The sequence below is a fragment of the Tauraco erythrolophus genome, chromosome 6, assembly GCF_009769465.1.
Source record: "Tauraco erythrolophus isolate bTauEry1 chromosome 6, bTauEry1.pri, whole genome shotgun sequence".
NCBI lineage: Eukaryota > Metazoa > Chordata > Aves > Musophagiformes > Musophagidae > Tauraco > Tauraco erythrolophus.
Genome location: NC_141470.1, coordinates 532198 through 552283, shown reverse-complemented (window position 1 = coordinate 552283; position 20086 = coordinate 532198). Strand labels below are relative to the sequence as shown.

Here is a 20086-nt window from a genome sequence, read left to right as displayed (position 1 = left end):
CTCTGCGGGCTCATTGAGCCAGCTGTTGACCAGCACCCCTGGGTGCTTTTCTGCCAGGCAGCTTTCCAGCCACTGTTTCCCAAGCCTGTAGTGTTGCATGGGGTTGTTGTGACCCAAGTGCGGGACCCGGCACTTGGCCTTGCTGGCTCTTGTGCTGCAGTGTCAGAATTCAAAACTGGTGGCCACGGACTGTCAGGCCAACCTGGGCCATGGTATCCTGGTATGAGTTGAGTTGAGCTTATTTGAGTTAAATTCAGTTCTTTTCCCAGCTTTTGGAGATGATCTCAAGAGAGAGACAAATGGGTCTGAGTCTTTCCTTTTCTAGTATTAAAGAAAGCTTGGAAGAGTTTTTATTTTACAGATATTTTGAGAGAACTTTTCAGCAGATACTTTGTACGTGAAAAATTCAGATCTTGTCTCTACTGTTTTTCCTGATAGACTCTCTGGACAGCTTGAGAACTAATAGGATTATTATATCTATGATAAAGGTATAACACAAATAGCTGAAAGAGGAAGTAAAATTTATCTAGACTGTTTAAAATGCTGTGTTTTGTTAGTACGTATTTAATGCAACCTCCCTATAGACAGTTGGAGAAAAAAAAATCAATTTGCTAAAGATTCAGCTCAGTCTGCTCTATACAGCCAATATCACAGATATCCATGCAGTTTCACAAGAGAAAGTAGTGAAGATAAGTCCTGACCTTTCTGATGCTTCAAAGGTTAAAAACAAGAGGAGAATGGAGACTTTTCAATAGGGAGAAAAAGTCCCACTTTTCAGGCCTTTTTCACCTGTCTCAAAAAGAAACAAGAAGAGCACAGACTCATCTTGCACTTCCTTTTGCCATTTCACCTTTCTGCTTCTCCTTACAGCTCAGGAAATGTCAGAAAAGAGCCACAGTAAAAGCAAATGTTTCTGGCTGGAGAGTCTCCAAGTGGCAAGCAGCCCAGCTGTGTGTTTCCACCTTAGCCTTGAGAAGCCAACCTTGCAACTGGTTCTGGGCTCGAAACATCCCAGAATGTTTAAAGTAATGAAATAAAAACAAAATAGTGATTGCTCAGACAGCAGGATTTTCTGGGAGCACTGAAAGCGCTGAACAAAGGCACATCATCCAAACAACCATTTCTACCAATTGCTTTGCATATCTTGTATAAAATGACACAAAAAGAAAACTTTGCCAGATGTTGCCTTATGGTGTTTTAGCAAGTGTGGAAAGTAGTCAGACCTCTGCCTTAAATCCTGCAGAAATTACCAGTATTGTGGAGAATTAAATCAAGGAATACAAGAAGAAGAGGATGCCTTCTGCTCAAAGAAGCAGAATCCTGCAAATTTTATCCACAGTACTGTTATAGCATGGTGCAGAAGAGCTGAACACCTCATCTAGGTTCCTTAAGCCAAGCTTTTCAGCTATTTGCATTTCATTTTTCCAGGTTCCTCACTTGCCATCTCAAGATTTGACCAGTAGGAGAGTGGGCACTCACAGCAGTATCAGAAGCCAATAGGAGTCTGCTCTGGTATTGTTAGAAGGAAAAACAGAATTTAAAAGCAAACAAAGAAAGGACCAAAAACACTGTCTAAGCATCTCATTTTGGACAGCAGAAACAAATACACTTCTGAGCTTAATCTGTCAGCCCGTCTGTCTCAGTCTCTCAAGTAAAAAACGAAACACAGTCACCACCTCCTTGCTCAGAGCTGTGAGAAAGCATTCATTGTTGTGAGGCATGAGGGTAGGACGTTTATTCAAGTGTGTTTAGAAGAAAGATGACAAACCTGATAGCCTTTTATGAGGGTATCACCCAGTGGGTGGATGATGGTAGAGCAGTGGATGTGGTCTATCTTGACTTCAGTAAGGCGGTTGACATAGTCTCCCACAGCATCCTCACAGCTAAACTGAGGACGTGTGGTCTGGATGATCGGGTAGTGAGATGGATTGTGAACTGGCTGAAGGATAGAAGCCAGAGAGTAGTAGTCAATGGGACAGAGTCCAGTTGGAGGCCTGTGTCCAGTGGAGTCCCTCAAGGGTCAGTACTGGGACCAGTATTGTTCAACATATTCATCGATGATTTGGATGAGGGAATAGAGTGCATGGTCAGCAAGTTTGCTGATGACACTAAACTGGGAGGAGTGGCTGACACACCTGAAGGCTGTGCTGCCATTCAGAGAGACCTGGACAGGCTGGAGAGTTGGGCGGGGAGAAATTTAATGAAATACAACAAGGGCAAGTGTAGCATCTTGCACCTGGGTAAGAAAAACCCCATGTACCAGTACAAGTTGGGGACTGAACTGTTGGGGAACAGCACAGGGGAAAGGGACTTGGGGTTCTGGTGGACAGCAGGATGACCATGAGCCAGCAATGTGCCCTTGTGGCCAAGAAGGCCAATGGCATCCTGGGGTGTATTAGAAGGGGTGTGGTTAGTAGGTCGAGAGAGGTTCTCCTCCCCCTCTACTCTGCCCTGGTGAGGCTGCATCTGGAATATTGTGTCCAGTTCTGGGCCCCTCAGTTCGAGAAGGACAAGGAACTGCTTGAGAGAGTCCAGCGCAGGGCCACAAAGATGATGAAGGGAGTGGAGCATCTCCCTTATGAGGAAAGGCTGAGGGAGCGGGGTCTCTTTAACTTGGAGAAGAGGAGATTGAGGGGGGACCTCATTAATGTTTGTAAATATGTAAAGGGTGACTGTCATGAGGATGGAGCCAGGCTCTTCTCACTGGCATCCAATGATAGGACAAGGGGAAATGGATATAAGCTGGAACATAGGAGGTTCTGCTTAAACATGAGGAAGATCTTCTTCCCAGTGAGGGTAACAGAACACTGGAACAGGCTGCCCAGAGAGTTGTGGAGTCTCCTTCTCTGGAGATGTTCAAAACCTGCCTGGACACCTTCTTGTGTGATCTGATCTAGGTGGCCCTGCTCCGGCAGGGAGATTGGACTAGATGATCCTTTGAGGTCCCTTCCAATCCCTAACATTCTGTGATTCTGTGAAAGATATTCGCAGTCAACAACCCGAAATCCACTATTGCCATAAAGAGGTTAATTACCTTCGTGTCTGCTTTCTGTCCAAATCCAGTCAGGAGATGTACACAGTTATCCCACAGAGATGCTGGTATCAAGTACACTTGTTAAGGTACAGATTACTATGACGTATGGGGTTCAGTATCAGGTCATGAACTCAGAGTCACACATGTAAGGCAGTGGGAGGACATGGAAGGAAGCATAATGCGTGGGCAAGTGGTCAGAAAAGAATGAGAAATAACACCCAGTCCATTGCAGAGATGTTTAAATTCCCAAGAAAGTCAAGCAATCATATTTTCATATAGAATGATCAGGCTCCTGCCTGGATAGAAAGGAAATAAGCTAGTGTCAGAGAGGCGGATCACACCTGCCTGCATCCCCTGGAAGGCTTCAAAGGGGAGACCAGGCTTGAGAGATGTCATGATCTGTGTAGCCAAGTCCTTCTGCAGGTTAAGGCTGAGGTGAGAGGCATATGGACAGAGACCACCCCTGCCAGGTGAGCATGGGGAAAGACCGCAATGAACTGCTGAGAGAAAGGCAGGGAGAAAGGGAGGAAGAGTGTAAGAGATGAATCTCAAATGTTTTTTTCCTTCTATTGCTTCACCTTTACCTTTTATAAATTTTGTGACAACATTTTCTATTTTGGATCTCATGAATAAATACTTTTATTTGTAACTGATCTTATTCTGGCTTGAATTAAGAGCAATTTCAAGGCAACTGGATGATAAGCCACTTTTCACCCAAGGCTATGCCAATTTATAAAGCGAGATGCTAGGGACACTTCAGTAGGGTCTCTTGCTCCCAGTACATTCTCCACACTCTGTCCCCAGAGGATCCATACAAGCCAGTCTACAGAAAGAGGAAACAGCTCTTGTTATACCAAATGATATGGCAGAGAAAAACTGACAAACTTCTGGGCTCACTCATGCTTGTGTGCCTGAAAGCCTCTCTGTTTTTTCCAGCTATATCACTTGGCCTAATCAATAATTTCCTCCTCCTGTAAACTGTGCCATATTATTAGCCATGTGATTTTTATCGTATCTTTTGCCTCTGTTACACAAGGATAATATATTTAAAGAGGCTGAGATAGGCCAGAAAAACCAAAGGATAAGAAAAAACAGTGGCTAATCCCTTATGCCAGGAATATAAGGTAATTATACTTCTGGAGATACCTGAAAACTTTGTAAGCCTCACATTTGATAGGTAAATGTAAGCCAGATTTTGATTGTGATATGACAGTTCTTCCCCTCAGGAAAGTGCAACAACTGTGGCTGGTGAAAGTGTTTCAGTCCATCTCCATTCAAGAAAGCATTTAAGGACCCATTCAATTGTAGACATTATCCTTTTGAAGAGAAGCATCTATTTGAGAGCTTTTTTGACTGTGTGTGCTCCACCATAGGAAGCGGTTGCCTGTTTCTGTTGCAGTTCCCCATACTAGCCAGCCACCAGGTCATGACTGAGCCTCCCCATAAGGTGCCTTCTCTTCCCAGTTGTCTGAGGGCATTGTCTGTAAAGATGCTGGGTTACCCTCCCCAAAGTGCCCTTATGGAAGTGTCACTGTGGCATCACTTCTGCTGCAATCCTGTGAAGTACAGGAATAGGAGCATCTCTTCCAGGCATGTCTGCCTGGAGGGTGTTTGGGATAATATTGTAACTCCCACGGCAGAGAAAAGAAACACTCTGGATGCAAAATCTTGCAGAATACAATGATTTACTTAAATAAAAGCAAAAGTTCAAAAAAGTAGTAGACAAGTAGTGAAAAATGCCTGTGTTTTAATTTTCTCTGACAGGCATTTGACTTGAACAACAAAATGAAAATTACTGTGCTCTTCATTCATGGTGTTTCTGTCTCACTCTTTTCTTCCTTGCTACAGAACTGGTTGCTTTGACTGCCTATTTCCACACATTAGGAGAAGACCTTCTGCTGTGAAAACATTTCTTTGATCCTCTCACCTGCTAATATTTCCTGTCCTTTACAGCCCATCATCAACATCTGGTCCTTTTGCTTTGATGTTAGGCATCTTCTACTTTCCACTTCCCTTTTCTCTCTTGCAGAGAAGTTGGAGGTGCTAATGAACACTTGTAGCCAGCTCATCCTCCTAAAGCGTTTCCCTTAGTCAGGCTATCAGTAAGGTTTAATGACCAATACGTTCCCTTTCTGGCAGGCACTTGTTGAGAATCTGACAGGCCCACTTTCCATGGCAGAGCAGTTCTGGAAACCAGGGTTCATGCTTGGTACTGGAGCACCCGCTCTAAAGCAGGGTTTCTGTCTCAAGCAAAGGTACTCGCAGAACATGCTAGGGAGTTCGCTGTCACACTGGCCCAGCACCTATTTAGTTTTGTGTTTCATAAATTAAAAGTTATCTTACACAACAGGTAAGATGGGTAAATCAAAGGCAATTTGCAATGCTAAAAGAATCTCTCCAATAGTATTTGCCCAAGGGTGCTCTCCAGAATAAATAACTGTCTGGCAATTAATACTCAGAACACTCATGTATTAGTTTCTGAAGAGTCAAAACAGAGTACAGAAAAGGTAAAGGCCTTTCATGGGAAATCCACTATCTAGAGATTAATCTTCCATAAATACATTCCTTATTGTGGGTAATGACAAAAAAATAAAAGAAACGATGCATTTCTGTGGAGGCTGAAATTAGATGTTCATTGCCTGTGATCTCCAGGGAGTTCATATTTATTTTGCTGAACATTTTACTAACACTGGGAAAATATTCTCTTTCCCTGAACATTTGCCCTTTGCCACATTGCCAAAGCTTTACAGAATGATGAATCATTCTTTAGTGACAGTAGTGCTATTATTTCTCATTTGTAACGTAACCAATTTTTTTGTGCAAAAATTTCAGACACCTCATAGTGATGTTGCAGTGCGACCCAATGTCTGTATACTTGAGCGTATGGGAAAAAATGCAATAAGTGATATAAAAATTCATGATTTCTGTGGTAAAATTAGGCAATACTCACACTGATCACTCATACCAATAAGGCTGCACGTATACTTGACAGTGAAATCCACATCCTAAATAATGGGGAATTGCACAGGTGAAGACAGAAGTTCAGCCAGAACCATCTGAGGCTGCAGATGAGGATAGTGGTAGCTATGCCAGCACCATGAGGAGCTCTGGGCTCAAAATAGCAACAGGCATTGCAAGAAAGAAATCCAGTGAATTTACATGCAAGCAAAGCAGTGGGGAGAGGTAGCAGGTTGCCATAGCTCAGTTAGACTTCCCTGCAACCCCTTCTGAGGTGCCTTATAGAAGGACACAAATACATTTCAACTATCATGACTGAGAAACAAAGTATATAGGCCAAAATTGTCTGAGAGACAGGAAGAAAGAGTAGGTTTTCTTCTCATAGCTGGCAACATAGGGGTGGCGACGTGTCTAACATGGATGTGAAGCCATATGTAGTTTAATACACATCTTAAAGAGGGGTGAGCTGAGAAGCAAAAGAAGCGTGGGCAGCAGGTCAAGGGAGGTGATTCTGCCCCTCTACTTGACTCTCATCAGACCCCCCCGGCAGTGCTGCGTTGATCTCTGGAGTCCCCAGCACAAGAAGGACATGGAGGTGTTGGAGTGAGTCCAGAGGAGGCCACAAAGATGATCCAAGGGCTGGAGCACCTCTCCTATGAAGACAGGCTGAGAGAGTTGGGACTGTTCAGCCTGGAGAAGAGAAGGCTCTGGGGTGATCTTCTAGCAGCCTTCCAGTACTTAAAGGGGGCCTACAGGAAAGCTGGAGAGGGACTTTTTACAAGGGCGTGTAGTGATAGGACAAGGGGCAATGGCTTTAAACTGAAAGAGGGGAGATTGAGATTAGATATAAGGAAGAAATTCTTCACTCAGAGGGTGGTGAGGCACTGGAACAGGTTGCCCAGAGAAGTTGTGGCTGCCCCATCCCTGGAAGTGTTCAAGGCCAGGTTGGATGAGACTTTGGGCAACCTGGTGTGGTGGAGGGTGTCCCGGCCCATGGCAGGGGGGTTGGAACTAGACGATCTTTGAGGTCCCTTCCAACCCTAACCATTCCATGATTCTATGATTCTATAACTGTGGCAGAGAGCATAAGATTAAGCTGATCAGTGCAGACCAAGGAATGTTTGTCTATGAGGAACCTGCAAAGGGTGCAAGCACAGTCTAAGCAAGGTTCTAGGGAAGCAGACAACATGACAAGGAGAGTTCAATATAAGCATCAGCAGAGCAAGTTACCCCTGCACTCCTCAGTTATAGGTTAGTTACATCAGCTCAGACAAGTGAGTTGGGTCCTGCTCTGGGCAGGCCAAAGAGGTGGCAGTGGCAGCTGCAACCCAGCAAGCCAGCAAGTATGGACAGAGGAGAGCATGATCAAGATAATGATGTGACTCTGATCTTATCAGTGGGATACTCACCTCATCCCAATCACTGCATTTCAAATGCATGCTGTAGGACTAGAGGATGGAGAGGAAAAGGGGAGAGGCAAAGAAAAACCATTAAACTAGTCTCTTGGTAGCAATTAAAAAAACCATGAGAATCGTCTTTCAAAAAATAGTATCCTGCTGAATCAAGAAAATGCTAGAGAGGTAGAGTTTAAGTGTTTGCCTTGGTTTTTAGGAACCAAAGGGTAATTTAATGAAATAGAAGGAGGCTAGTTCAAATCTGACCGGAGAAATGATTCTTGGTGCAATGTGTAGTTAGATAATTGATAATTTCCACTGCATACCTTTGGGAGCAAAATCTTAGCAAGTTTAAAAGGAGTATTAGACATATGTGTAGACAACAAGAGGTAAGGAGTATAATTGCTAAACCATAAACACTGTAGGAGTTGAGTTAGTCTTTTTTAGTGGAGAACAGGATAAAACTGTGAGCTGTTAGAAATATATAGTTCTGGTCATTTCTGGAGGTAGAACACTGTTCAAAGAGGATACTCAACCTTGTCTGGCCTGACTGTGTTTATGCAACAATATTCCAACAGACCTATGAATCACAGGTGTGAAAGAAAAGGAGGGATTGAGGAGTGAGGCTTTTTGGCAGAGCAGTTTGTAGTCCAATAATGACATAGCAGGGGATACTTCAGGTCAGTCCTGAAGTGCACTGCAAGAGCCATCCAGTAATAGAAGTCATTCATTATCACTCAGGCACAAATATTTTGAAAGGAAAAATTCTGGACAGGCTCAGAAAAGCTGGCTGGCTCATAATTCTGATGAGATTTCCATAGGGAAGTTACAATATTTGCAAGGTTGCCAATTTTTAAGCAATCCTATCTCAGCCAGTTTCTTTATTTCCCTCTCCACACTACCAAACATGATTAGATCATATTATGAATGCATTGCCTGCCAAATTTCATCTCCAGTTAATCATACTGAGTGCTGTGACCTTATAAAAGAATCTTAAACTGATTAACCTGTTTACTCTGTGCCTACATACAGAGAAAAAAAATCTCACCAACTTATTTTGGAGTATTATTTATTAAGGCATCCTGGTTTGTTTTCCTCCTCTTTTTGCAGTTGATATGTCATGCTTCAAAAGAAAAGGCTGTAAAAGAAACCAGTGGTTCCACCTTAGTTGCAATCACATGCAGGAAGGGGGTGATATATTAGTAAATACACTCCAGATAGCCGGGAATATACAGAGCTCTGTCATCTGCATGTTGCTGTTCTCATTTATTTATTTACATTGTGGCCCATGTGGCTTCTTTTGGTTGAGAAAATCATAAAAGATTTAAAGCAGCTCATCTGTGCTGGCCAGTAAGGCTTTACTCTGGTAAAACAGCAGAGAAAGGCTGTCACTGAAAGCCAGATCCTCACGTGGTACTTAGCTACCACCCTTCTGGCACCTGTGCACCACAGAAGCAGACAATATTTTGCTTCGTTATGAATGGCAACCTGAACAAGTGCAATCTGTTCCATGACATATAGGTTTGCACATTCAGTCAGTACTGTGTTTTACTTTCTTACATGGCATGAAGTCCTCACATAAGTTCACCAGACTGGGTTTAGATTCACCTTATCTAGAATCAGACATCCTAAATGACAGTGTTTACATCAAAGGTAGTCATCTAAAAACCCTTTTTAGTGCATGGAGAAGAACAGAAAACTCATCCTAATGCTAATTTTTAAAAAAGTGCTAATAAATCACATACCAGATGTTTCGAGTTCTCTCCATTTACAATGAAAAGCACCTAAAGTGCTCAGACATCTATGTACCATCATCTAACATTTGGTGAGATGGATGCTATACTCATGTCTGAAATGGAAGACCCATGAAAGAGTACAAAATGCTAGAGGCCAGGACTGAGCCATGTTGGTTGAATTACATCTTAGATCAGGAATACAAGATGAGGCAGGAGAATCAATTTTCACTGATTGATGCCATTGAAAGAGTAAAAATGCCATGTATTATGAAAAGGAAACTGATTGCTGTCCACATTAGTTATGCATTGTAATATTCCACCACACACAACGATCCCATTAAGTGGGTCATTGAGTTGTTATTGTAGGCTTCTGCCTAAGATCTTTCACTCATAATGACCTATGTAACAGTTGCATGTTTAGAGCAGAGAGATAAAAACTGCATGTGAAAACTAATTAAACATTTCAAGGTGCTGGTATTGGCTTCGGCCTTGAGATACTACTGTTACAAGCTAATTGTCTAAAAGCCAATGCTTACTAGGTGGCTCAGGAAAGATTCATGGTTTATACATTTCAACATGCCAAAATATTTGGGAAATACAGCTGAGGATATTGACAAGAGATCCAATAGCTGGACTTACTCAGTCTTTGACAGTGGCTACTTCTGAAGGCATAGAAAAGCCAACTTTGGATAGTTCTGACACAAACAATCCCCATAGGAAATTTCTTCTTAATGCTTGTTTTGATAGCATTTGGGAAAATCCTTGTTCGTAAGCACATTTAATACAGGAAGAAGTACTATACTTAATTTACAATTTCGACTGTAGTCACATGGATCTAGATGATAAAGTTATATGAAGTGGCGCACTCATGTTAACTATGTCTATATTGCCTGCAAAGAAGGGTCCCAGTCCCATGACTGTCCCAAGAAATGAATTGCCTGCCATATGGTGAGCTTCCATGGCTTGAGGTACAACTGGAGGACCATTTCCATCATCTATAGGATCATGTATGCTCAGGCCAGCCAAGAGGTAAGTCAAGACAAGCAGGAAAGGAAACAAATCAGGCTCACAAACACTCCAGAGGGTTCTGTTTAAACATGGGAAAGACATGGCCTTCAATTTCAGACAAATTTGTATAAACCAGTCATCACGATCCTTACGGGCCTGCTCTGAAGGCCATTGAACTCAGTGATAGTCTTTCCATTCACTTCAGTGGCTTTGGATCAAGCTGGTTTGGATTAAAAATACATGAAGAGGAATCTAAAACAAATGTCAACGGCTAAGAGATTCTTCACATAGAAGACAACGACCGAATATAAGCAATGCAATTATGGACAGAACCAAACATATAGGAAAAAAAAGGCACAATAGCCAATGGTTTTTCAGCACCAATTAAAAATTCTCCACAGGATCCAAGACTGGCTCTTCTGAGGTCCTTCCTGAAGCAGTTTAGACTACTCGAAACAGATTTTTCTGTGTAGACTTTTCTTTCCTTGCAAAATTTTTTTGTGTTATAGTGCAATGGGAGTTCAGGAAGGTCTCAAGGAGCCATGAATAGATATCAGACATTTAAAGCTATGCTGTCATGAGGCACGTGCTCTCATTGTGGTTTCAAGATAGAGAAATAATAACAAAGATGGAGAAATGCAGATTTTCTAGCAGGACAGAGTGCAATGGAATAGACTATTCTTTTCTTTTACTGCTTAAACTTGTAAGATCCAAGTCCTGCTGGAGAAAACAAGAAGTGCTATTATTTATTTTCTACTCTTTTTTGTTGCTTCTCTTCTACAAAGAAGTGTTCAAAGTAATAAAAATCAATACCCTCTCTGTCAGCTTGCACGCCACTGAATGCTAACAGTCAAGGGGACCAACAACAGTGTGGTAAAATCTTTTACCTTACCTCAACTGATTTTTTTCAGTCTTTAAAGGGAAGCAGCAGTGTTGATTTCTAATCCTGGAGATTTTTACTAAAAACTCTGATATACCTAATAACAATGAATGTTGAAGACTGTCCTGTTTAGAAACTCCTGTCACTCTTTCAGTATCCCCAAAGTAGCAGTCTGGTTCTAGCCCGTTGGTAATCCCAGTGGGAAATCTGGTGTGATGGAATCTAATTCTTTTTATTTCTTGTGCAAAGCAGGCAGCACACTGCAAAACGAGAGCCTCATTCCTGTTTGCTGCTGAGAGCAGCAACTGCAGTACTGACAGCAACACTGCACACCTCTGGAGGTGTGGGAAGCCCAGCCAGCCCAGGACTTGGGCAGAAAGCTTTCCATGCGAACCCTGATGTTGTCACTTCTCCCAGTTTCAGTTATGGTTATCCACTCAGACCTTTAGGCTTCAAAAACTTAAAAGAGTGTCATTTAGCCCTGCTGAATTCAGTGGGATTACTGATTTAACCAAAGGTAAGCACATGCTTAAACCTTCACTAGGTCAGAGCTTAAAATACCATTGCCTCAGTACTGTGTAGTATCTCCATGGATATTTTAAAGAGATGTCTTACGAGCTGTACAAAGTCTTCCATTAACTTAAATGAACTTGCTAGCTCATGCTTTTGTGTATAGAGTCTTTTTCCTTGATTAACAGCTTGTAAGTCTTCTAAATCTCCACATATTATACAGCTATAAGTAACAGAATTATATTAAGATTTATTTTTTTTTGGTGGTGTTAGATCCACAGTATTTCCTGAAACAAAAATATCCTACTACTCACTGAACATGCATTCCTGAAAAGTGCGACAGTTAGTGATTTGGCAGAGAGCGAAACAAATTTTCCCATAGGAATTAATGTAGGGGTGGTGAGTGGGATCAGTGCTTCAGAATTACACACAGTTTAAATACTGAGGGACAGTATGTTTCAACATATGATCTTTCCGATTCATATCCCAATATCACTGCCTAAAAAATAATAAAAGAAAAATTATTAGGAAACATTTTTCTTTTTTTTTTTTTTTTTTTAAGTTTTCAAGTGAAACATCAGTAACGGTCTGGCATGCCAGAGTTCAAAGATGACAAGGATGACATGGAAAATAAATATGTGGTAGCAGAATCACTGGGACTGTCATCTGCCACATCAGTGTCTTGATAGGGACAGAAGAGGTAGACAAGATGCTACTTTTCAGTAACTTGCTTTTCAGCATGTGGTTTTGCCCTAGCTGAAGACGCTAAAGACTTTTCTAAAAATAAAATTGAAGACATGACTCCATATTGGCCTGTGATTTTGATCAATATATCTTTTTATATCATGAGACCAAATTCTCCAATGCCCCGGTGATCTTATCCAATTGTTCTCAGAATGGCCAACTGCTCTGAAAGACCTCAGCCACTTCATCTATTAGTTTGAGCAATCTTGCTCTCTCTTTCTAAATCATTATATTTTTATTGTCTTTGTCGTCTTATTCAGGTCTCCCCTTTTTGTCAAGGTCAGTCAAATCAATCAGAGGAGAAAAACAGAAAAACTGGGAAGTTATTAGCAGATGAGGGTATTAAATGATTGGTGGCAGAACTTCCAAAATATACATCGGGAAGATACATTGTGTGTTACTGTACATTTCCCTATTTACTTGTATGACATGTAAGAGAACTGTATAAAAGGTGAATGATTTCATTACTTCTTGTAATTAGAATTTCATAAGTGTTCCTAACTAGACTTTTTCACAGAACTTTCGTAAGGACATTTTGGCAAATTTGACCTACAGGGACAGAGAAAGTGAGCCTTAATATCAGTTTTTACGGGGATCAATGGAAGGAGAAAAGGAGATCACAAAAAACCCTGCACTTCAAACTAAGCTCTTAATTTGTTAGACAGCCCTGCTTAAGTCTTACGTCACTCCATTATCTAACTGTCCATTATGTAACAAGTTACAGCTTGTGTGAATGGTATTTCCAGAAGCGCTATACTTCTACGTTTCCGGTAGAAAAACATTAGACATTCAGTACCTCTGAAAAATTAACCTTCCACCAATTACTTCCAATGTACATTTTCCTGACCTTTATTTCATGCACACATTCATCTGGTTGGACTTCATGCTGCAGTGATAGGCTGGCCTTCTAGGTGGAGCGTGGTTAGGTTTCTATATCAAAATCATTTTCTCTTCTTGGCTTCCATGCTGACTCCTGTGTACTCAAGGCCATAAAACATAAACTTAACCTAAATAATACCAAAACATTTGCTAATTTTCTGTGTCTCTGTTCTTTTGGTGATCAGTTTGAATCTGCTATACAGTCTAAAAGTTTTATTCATTAATCTAGAAAGCCTTATTAGCCTATGAAGCAAAAATGTATATCACAAGAATTACTGAATCTACAGGTTGTTCTTGTCCACGGAGGGAAATATGTAATTGCAGCTCTTTTTTGTTACCACCTTAGACTGTAATATCAGTGCCTGGCTGATTGTTAAGTAGGCTTGACTTGCTAGTTCTAATTTCCCTAAGTTCTGTATCTTCCACCTGTTTCTTTTCTTACATGTTGCTATGGTGAAGATCATCATAGACTGTATATAAAAGTGAAACACAGAAGGATCACTGAAAAAAATTTCTGGATAGGCTAAGACATGAAATAACAACCGAAAAAAAGCCTATTGCTTTTAGTGCCACTAAGCAGTTGTATTTTTCTGGCCATATTTTGATGATCACCTGCCCAGAAATGTATTTGGAATTATAAACTTTAAACTACCTCGATTTTCCTCACAAAATCTTTTTTACAAATACAAGTATTACCATTGTCATTACAAGTCCCATTAGGTCAGGGACTTAATGTGTGCTAGCACTACAGCTCCTAGCTCTTTTGGCTTCTCCCATTCTCATTCACCTAGCTTTCCTGGATTGTGATGCCTCAGTCACTGAGGATTAACATCCCACACAGAGCTGAGAATAGTTTGTGCCCTTGCCTGTAGATGCCTGTGTAGGTAGGCTGCTGCAATCCTACTGTGGTTCATAAATGCTGGACATGGCATTGCACACATTTGGCAGAACTTGAAACCCAAAGGGCAAAGTATACTCTTAATACTCCTAGAAATTTAAAAAATGGTCCTCAGATGTTACAGTAAGGTTGAGGATTTCTTGTAACAGCTGTGTTTTAAAGGCAAACACTTTGTAATGTCCTCTAAAAGGACCCCTTATTTGACAATAATGCTTTGAGAGGAGGAATAAAACATTAATGCTACTCTTTCATTAGCTGCTCTTGCTGCTACTCTTAAAGCTCCAGGTCTGAGTTTCATTTGAACTTAATTTTCCCTTTGAGATACAAGCCCTTTCTAGCCTCTCAATGGGTCCATTTTCCTTTAAAATATCTTTCACATGGTTTCTTCAGATTTGTTTGAGTGGGATGGGCATTAATGGGCAGTCACTAAAGTTCAAGACCTAGCTCCATGCTGGGAGCATATCTGAGCTCAGATGATTCAAACTCTTTCTTTGGCAGAAGACTCTACGAGTTTCAAGTGGGGATCTTGCCTGTGAGAAAAGAAAGGAATGGGTTTGTAAGAAGGATGTCCTGTGAAGTCATCCAATTTGTAGTAGCATAAATGAATAACATTGAAAATCACAGATTTCCTTCCAGCAGAACTTCTGGAGCTTTGGAAGATGATCAGGGCCATTTGGGATGGGATCATCTGAGCAGAAGTCATAAAAGAAGAAAGTTTTCTGGTAATGTTTCAGTAACAGAAACCACAGATTTCAGTAGTTTGTGAAAATGGGGAAAATAAAAAGTTCATTAAAATTTCAAAGACTGAAAAAAAGTCCTTCTGGCTCCAAAACAGTGATTTTATTTCAAGTCCAATTTGATTTTATTCAGAACTATACATTCACCTCTAGTTATTCTTCTCTGAGTCCTCTCAAGCAGGACCGTCTAGAGCTTCAGGTATGGAATGGGGGGTGAAGTTACTGTCTTCCCTTCTTGACCCACCACTGCTTCGGGATATGAAGCTCAGCTCACCTCCCTGCATCTCAGTTTTTCCCCAGTATAAAATGGTGACGTTCTTTCTGCTCTTCCAGACTGGACCACACAGTGTTTTCAGGTCTCAGATTTGATGGCAGATTATTAGAAATACGAGTTAGTGGTATTAATTACACATTAATTATTCACTCAGCCATGAATTATTCATTACCAAAGGGCTTATTTTACTTTAGGTTGAAATGGATACTTATTTTACTCTAAGTTGCTAGATACTTTAAAAAGACTATTAAAATATGATAACTTTATCAATTTTTGCAGCACTCTGTTTTACAATTCAGCTTCAGTGGAATGCGATTTTCAAACCTGTGCTTAAGTATGTTCAACAATAGAGCAGACACAAACCTTGCAGCCAAATGCTACAGTGAGATTCTTCAGCAGCCAGACACATGGTTAAGAGCTTTTAGCTTTCTTTCGTGGAGGATTAGATACAGCCTGAAATATTTGGCCGGTGCAATCTGCCTGGTTTGGTCCTTGCCTCTTAATAGGAATACAAGAAGTGCATTCAGGAGCACTGTATGAGTTGCCCAGAGTCATTCCTGGGGCTAAAGCTACATCTCACCAGACAACCCATGCAAATAGGCCATGTGCAAATCTGTGGGATCGTGGCTGAATTCACTTCTTTGGGTGCTGAGCCATTCTCTAAGGAGGCAGTGGATCCACCAACTAAACTGATTTTGCAAGGTGCCAAACTAAGTTAAGTGCGGTAGAGTAACGTGGAGCGCAATTATATTTCCTGGTGACCTAATTACCATCTCTCAGAGACAAGAAAAATAAAAAGATGTCATAGATCTACCAGTTTTGCCCTTCAGCCTACTCCTCCATAAAATGGAAAGGCCACTTTTCCACCCTAAAACAGAAGGTGTCCTTCCACAGCTGCTCCTTGCACAGGACAAAGACACAACTTCAGCTATTCCTTTTCTACCGTGTTGAAGCCACAGAAACCAGTTCAAATAAACAAATAGTTGTGGCCGTTGTGGGTGTGTTTGCCCCTACGGTTCTGGCCTTTGTGAGAAACCTAAGCATTAGGTCCTCTCCATGTCTGGCCTTAACACTGTTTCCTTGTGTCCAGACTCCTTCGGTTCTCTGGGATTTCCCTTCACTTCACACACCTAAGTCAGATTTTGGCTTATGTCCTCATGAGACTCCTCCGCAGAGATATCTAAGCCTCAGATAGCTGTAAGTCAACTTTCAGTCCTAAAGGACTTCCTAGGTTAAATAATTTGTTTACTAGAAATAAGATTGAGGAAATAAACTAATCATGGTTTCACAGACATTATTAAAATAGTTTTGCGTTTCTCTGTGAAGAGGTTAGGGCTCCCTGTTTTCACTGTTTTCATTTGGTTTGAGGGGCTTCAGTTTTTTTCCTCAGTTTTTTTCCTCCTGCCACTGACCAGCAATGGCTTGTTAGAGGAACCCAAATTTAATCAGCAAATTAGGAAAGAGTTTTGACAATATGTGTGAGCGATCAGAAAGGAGCAAGGAGCCACCAGAGCAGGGTTTCAGGGCTCTGAGGCATAAGACACCCATCAAGGGCTCTGGGGTAATGTGGCAGCTGAACCATAATAGGGTCCAGTGGGGCTTGGAGAGCTTTGGCAGCCTCCTCCTGAGCTGCTGAGCACCCTGAGCACCCGGGCTGGCTCAGCAAGGATGACTCATATGCTAGGATTGGTGGAAAAGCTTTAGTCCACTTGTTAGGACATCTGGTGTCAGATTGCTATGGACTGTTGTTGCAATGATACCTGTGCTATGGACTGTTGTTGCAATGATACCTGTGCCCAGAGAGCCTTGGTTCCACTCGAGAGCCTTGGTTTCTTCACCTTTTACAAAAGCCGTGAACATTTTGCTTGTGATGTCAGAGGTGGAGAACAGGAGCTACTATGAAATATAGGGAGGTGTGGAAACTCAATTACTGTATGGTGTCCCTGGTGACGTTCTGGCAGCAGAGGCCGCAGAGGCTTCTGAGGAGGGATCAGGGCTGCCCCATGCCCCACACGGCCAGTTCCAATGGCCCCACCACAGGGCACAGCCAAGCCCCTCAGCTAGGCTGGTGGCGCCTTGGAGAAAGCGTGTTTAAGAAAGGGCAAAAAACACTGGACGGACAGAGAAAGAGAGAAAAAAAGCAAGTAACAGTCCTGAAAACATCAACGTCAGAGAAGGAAGAGGAGGAGGAGGTGCTCCAAGGAGATAAGGGATTCCCACAGAGACCCCACACCAGAGCAGATATCCACACCACAGCCTTTGGAGGACCCCACGCCAGAGCAGATGGACATTTCCTGAAGGACTGCAGCCTGCAGACAGCCCATACTGGAGCAGAGTAAAAGTGTGAGGAGGAAGGAGCGGCAAAGAGGAGCTGCAATGGACTGACCACAGCCCCAATTCCCTGTCCCCTGACACTGCTGGGAAGGGAGGTAGAGTCATAGGGAGTGAAGGTGTGAAGTTTTAGCCTGGGAAACGGGTAAGGGACAATGTGTTGCTTTTCTTTTTTTGTTTTCGCTACTCAAACTTACTTTAATTGGCAATAAATTGAGTCAAGTCTGTTTTGCCTGTGACAGTAACTGGTAACCAGCTTCCCTGTCTTTATTCACCCTCTATTGTGCTGAGAAGGAGGGGTGAGTGAGTGGCTGGGTGGGAATCTGGCCCTTAGCCAAAGTTACCCTGCCACAATTAGGATCTACAGATTGTACTGAAAGAGTTAAAAAGATGGTGTTTGAGAAGTGAGAACTATGTTTATTGACTGATCGTTACTGTATTTGCAGTTAGTGTCAGTTCCACTGTTGGGAGCCATGCAGAAAGTCGAACAGCAGCTAAGTGCAAAATGTCCTTCAAATACCATGTGATGTTGACATGTTCTGAGTAGCACTATGTGCCATAATGGTTAAAATCTTGGCATCTATCTCAGGTCTTCTTGTATTAGTATTGTCAATGGTGAGTTTGGATCAGTGTTAAGAGACTTCGAGAAAATAAACGATCATGAATACTTTTGTATTGTTCTATATAGAAGGTGCACAAACACTAATCAATAGGTTTGTAGACAGACAAGCTTAACCTAGAGAGATGTCTGGATAAAGTAATCCACCCTGTGAAAGACCGCCTAAAGATGCAATGGATTTTCCACTGCAGTAGAGAACTCAAGGATTCCATTTGCTATTGTTGTGAAATTTTTGAGGTTGCTCAACATGTCTAAGAGCTTACGAACAGCTGCAGGTATTTGTTAGAGCTTTTTGAGGTACTTGAGTTTCTACTTCAAAACAAATGTCAATATTTCAATTTTTCCCCCTCACAATATAAGCAAATTTTGAAAACTTGCTTTAGAAATGGAATTGAGAAAGTCTGATTTAGAACTATGAAATATTTCCTTTGGATAGTATTGAAAAATTGTGAAAGAAAAAAAAATAGAAAAAATAAAGTGTGCTGCTATGAAATATGGCCTGAAGACCAGACAAAATCAGTAACACGTGCTCATAGAAAAGGCAAAACAAAATATAACACAAAGATAAAATCTCAATTAAATGGTCTCCTTTGTTTCAATTGAACATTTCCTCAATATCAACATGTTCTGACAAAACATTTCAATTTTGCCAAAATTGCATTTTCTGGCAGAAATGGACTCTGTAAAAAGGTTTTGACTAGCTCGAGCGCATGTATGCCAAGTGATTCCTTTTGTGTTTTGTGGTTTTCATCCACTGTGGAGTGAACTTTTACTGAGCCTCATTCATTCATCTGACCCACCATAAAAACGTATGGCTATTTTAAGCACATCGTAAAGTGGAACATGTCACTTGGCCACGCTGCCCAGTCATGGGAGCATGGGCCAGGAATCCCTCCCTGCACTGACCCCATGCCCAGCCCTGCTGTTAGGGGCAGCACCCCTGGGACACATGGACCTCTGCAAGCCCAAAGGGGGCATGTATGAAGTGCCTCCTTCTGGAGACATCCGTTAACTTCAGCTCACTCCCAGCATCTGGCGTGACTCATATAAATAGATACTCGCATTTCTGTTTCTTCCCCCTTTACAAATCTTTCTTTCTGGGATGAAAATCGCTATCTCAGAGCTGAGCGCTGAGGCAGTAAACCCATCACAAAAGGGATCGGCTGCCAGAGTCCAGAAAGGGTTAAGGCAGCAGTTGGAGAGGTTTGGGGTGACGTCGTGCTTCTGGACGCCTGAGAAGTCTCTTGAAGGTAGTTCCCCTCTAGTGAGGATGGGAGCGAGCGGAGGTCTGAAATCCGAGATCCCTTGCAGTCTGGAGCTGGTGAGGTCCCAGTAAAAGCTGTTTGCCTGCTTTCCCTTCCTGAGCAGTCACACCACTGCACTGGCCTGGGCAGTATGGAGCGAGCTCCCTGGACACATGTAGGACTCACTCTCCTCCAGCTCCTGCACATCTCCTGCTTGCCAAGAGGTACCGTAAGTGAGCGTGTGCGTTCCCGGCACGGCCGAATGAGTCCCTTTCCTTCAGGGTAGTCAGAGGGGTTTGGTCTCATGTGCTGTCATGGGAAGCAGAGAGATCTGCAGGGATGGTAATAATAGAAAGAAGGGGCTCTGCTTTATTTATTTATTTCTTGCTAGCATGGAGTGTGTGTGCAGGGGGAGGTTTGCCCAGGGATGATTTCCAGGCAAACTTAAAGAGAAACAACTGGCTGGATTTGTTTGCCAATGGCCATCAAGAAAAGGGTATGCAACCACTTTGCTTACTACTGCTTTATTTTCTCAACCCTCAGTGCTAAGGAAATGATGATAAAAAGAGGTATTCAAGTCTCTGAGTTATAAAGCGTAATTTGTTTAGTTTGGCAAGACAGAGACTTTCCTCTCCAGCCCCAACACCAAGAATGAAGGCAAGGGAGGGAAAAAGTGAAGGAAAAAAGAAAACAAAAGCCACACATTGTTTCCGATCTGGGCTTTAGTTCTGCCAGTATTATTCTTTCGAAGGGGAAGCCTCGTTAAAGCAGAATGATCTTTTTTATACTCCAGTTTCTGCTGAACCAGCATGTATGGTTTCTTCTTGATAAGGTTAAGAA

At 42.0% G+C, this 20086-nt stretch overlaps 1 protein-coding gene across 1 annotated transcript in view; it reads left to right on the top strand.

Moving 5' to 3' along the window:
* Positions 1-19239: 19239 nt before the first annotated feature.
* PAMR1 (peptidase domain containing associated with muscle regeneration 1) overlaps positions 19240-20086 on the top strand; it is a 65172-nt gene continuing 64325 nt past the window's right edge. Inside the window, exons 1-2 of the mRNA XM_086613513.1 lie at positions 19240-19266; positions 19371-19470. Of these exons, the coding sequence (XP_086469639.1) occupies positions 19398-19470 (73 nt within the window). The 5' untranslated portion in view covers positions 19240-19266; positions 19371-19397. The remainder of the gene's footprint in view (positions 19267-19370; positions 19471-20086) is intronic.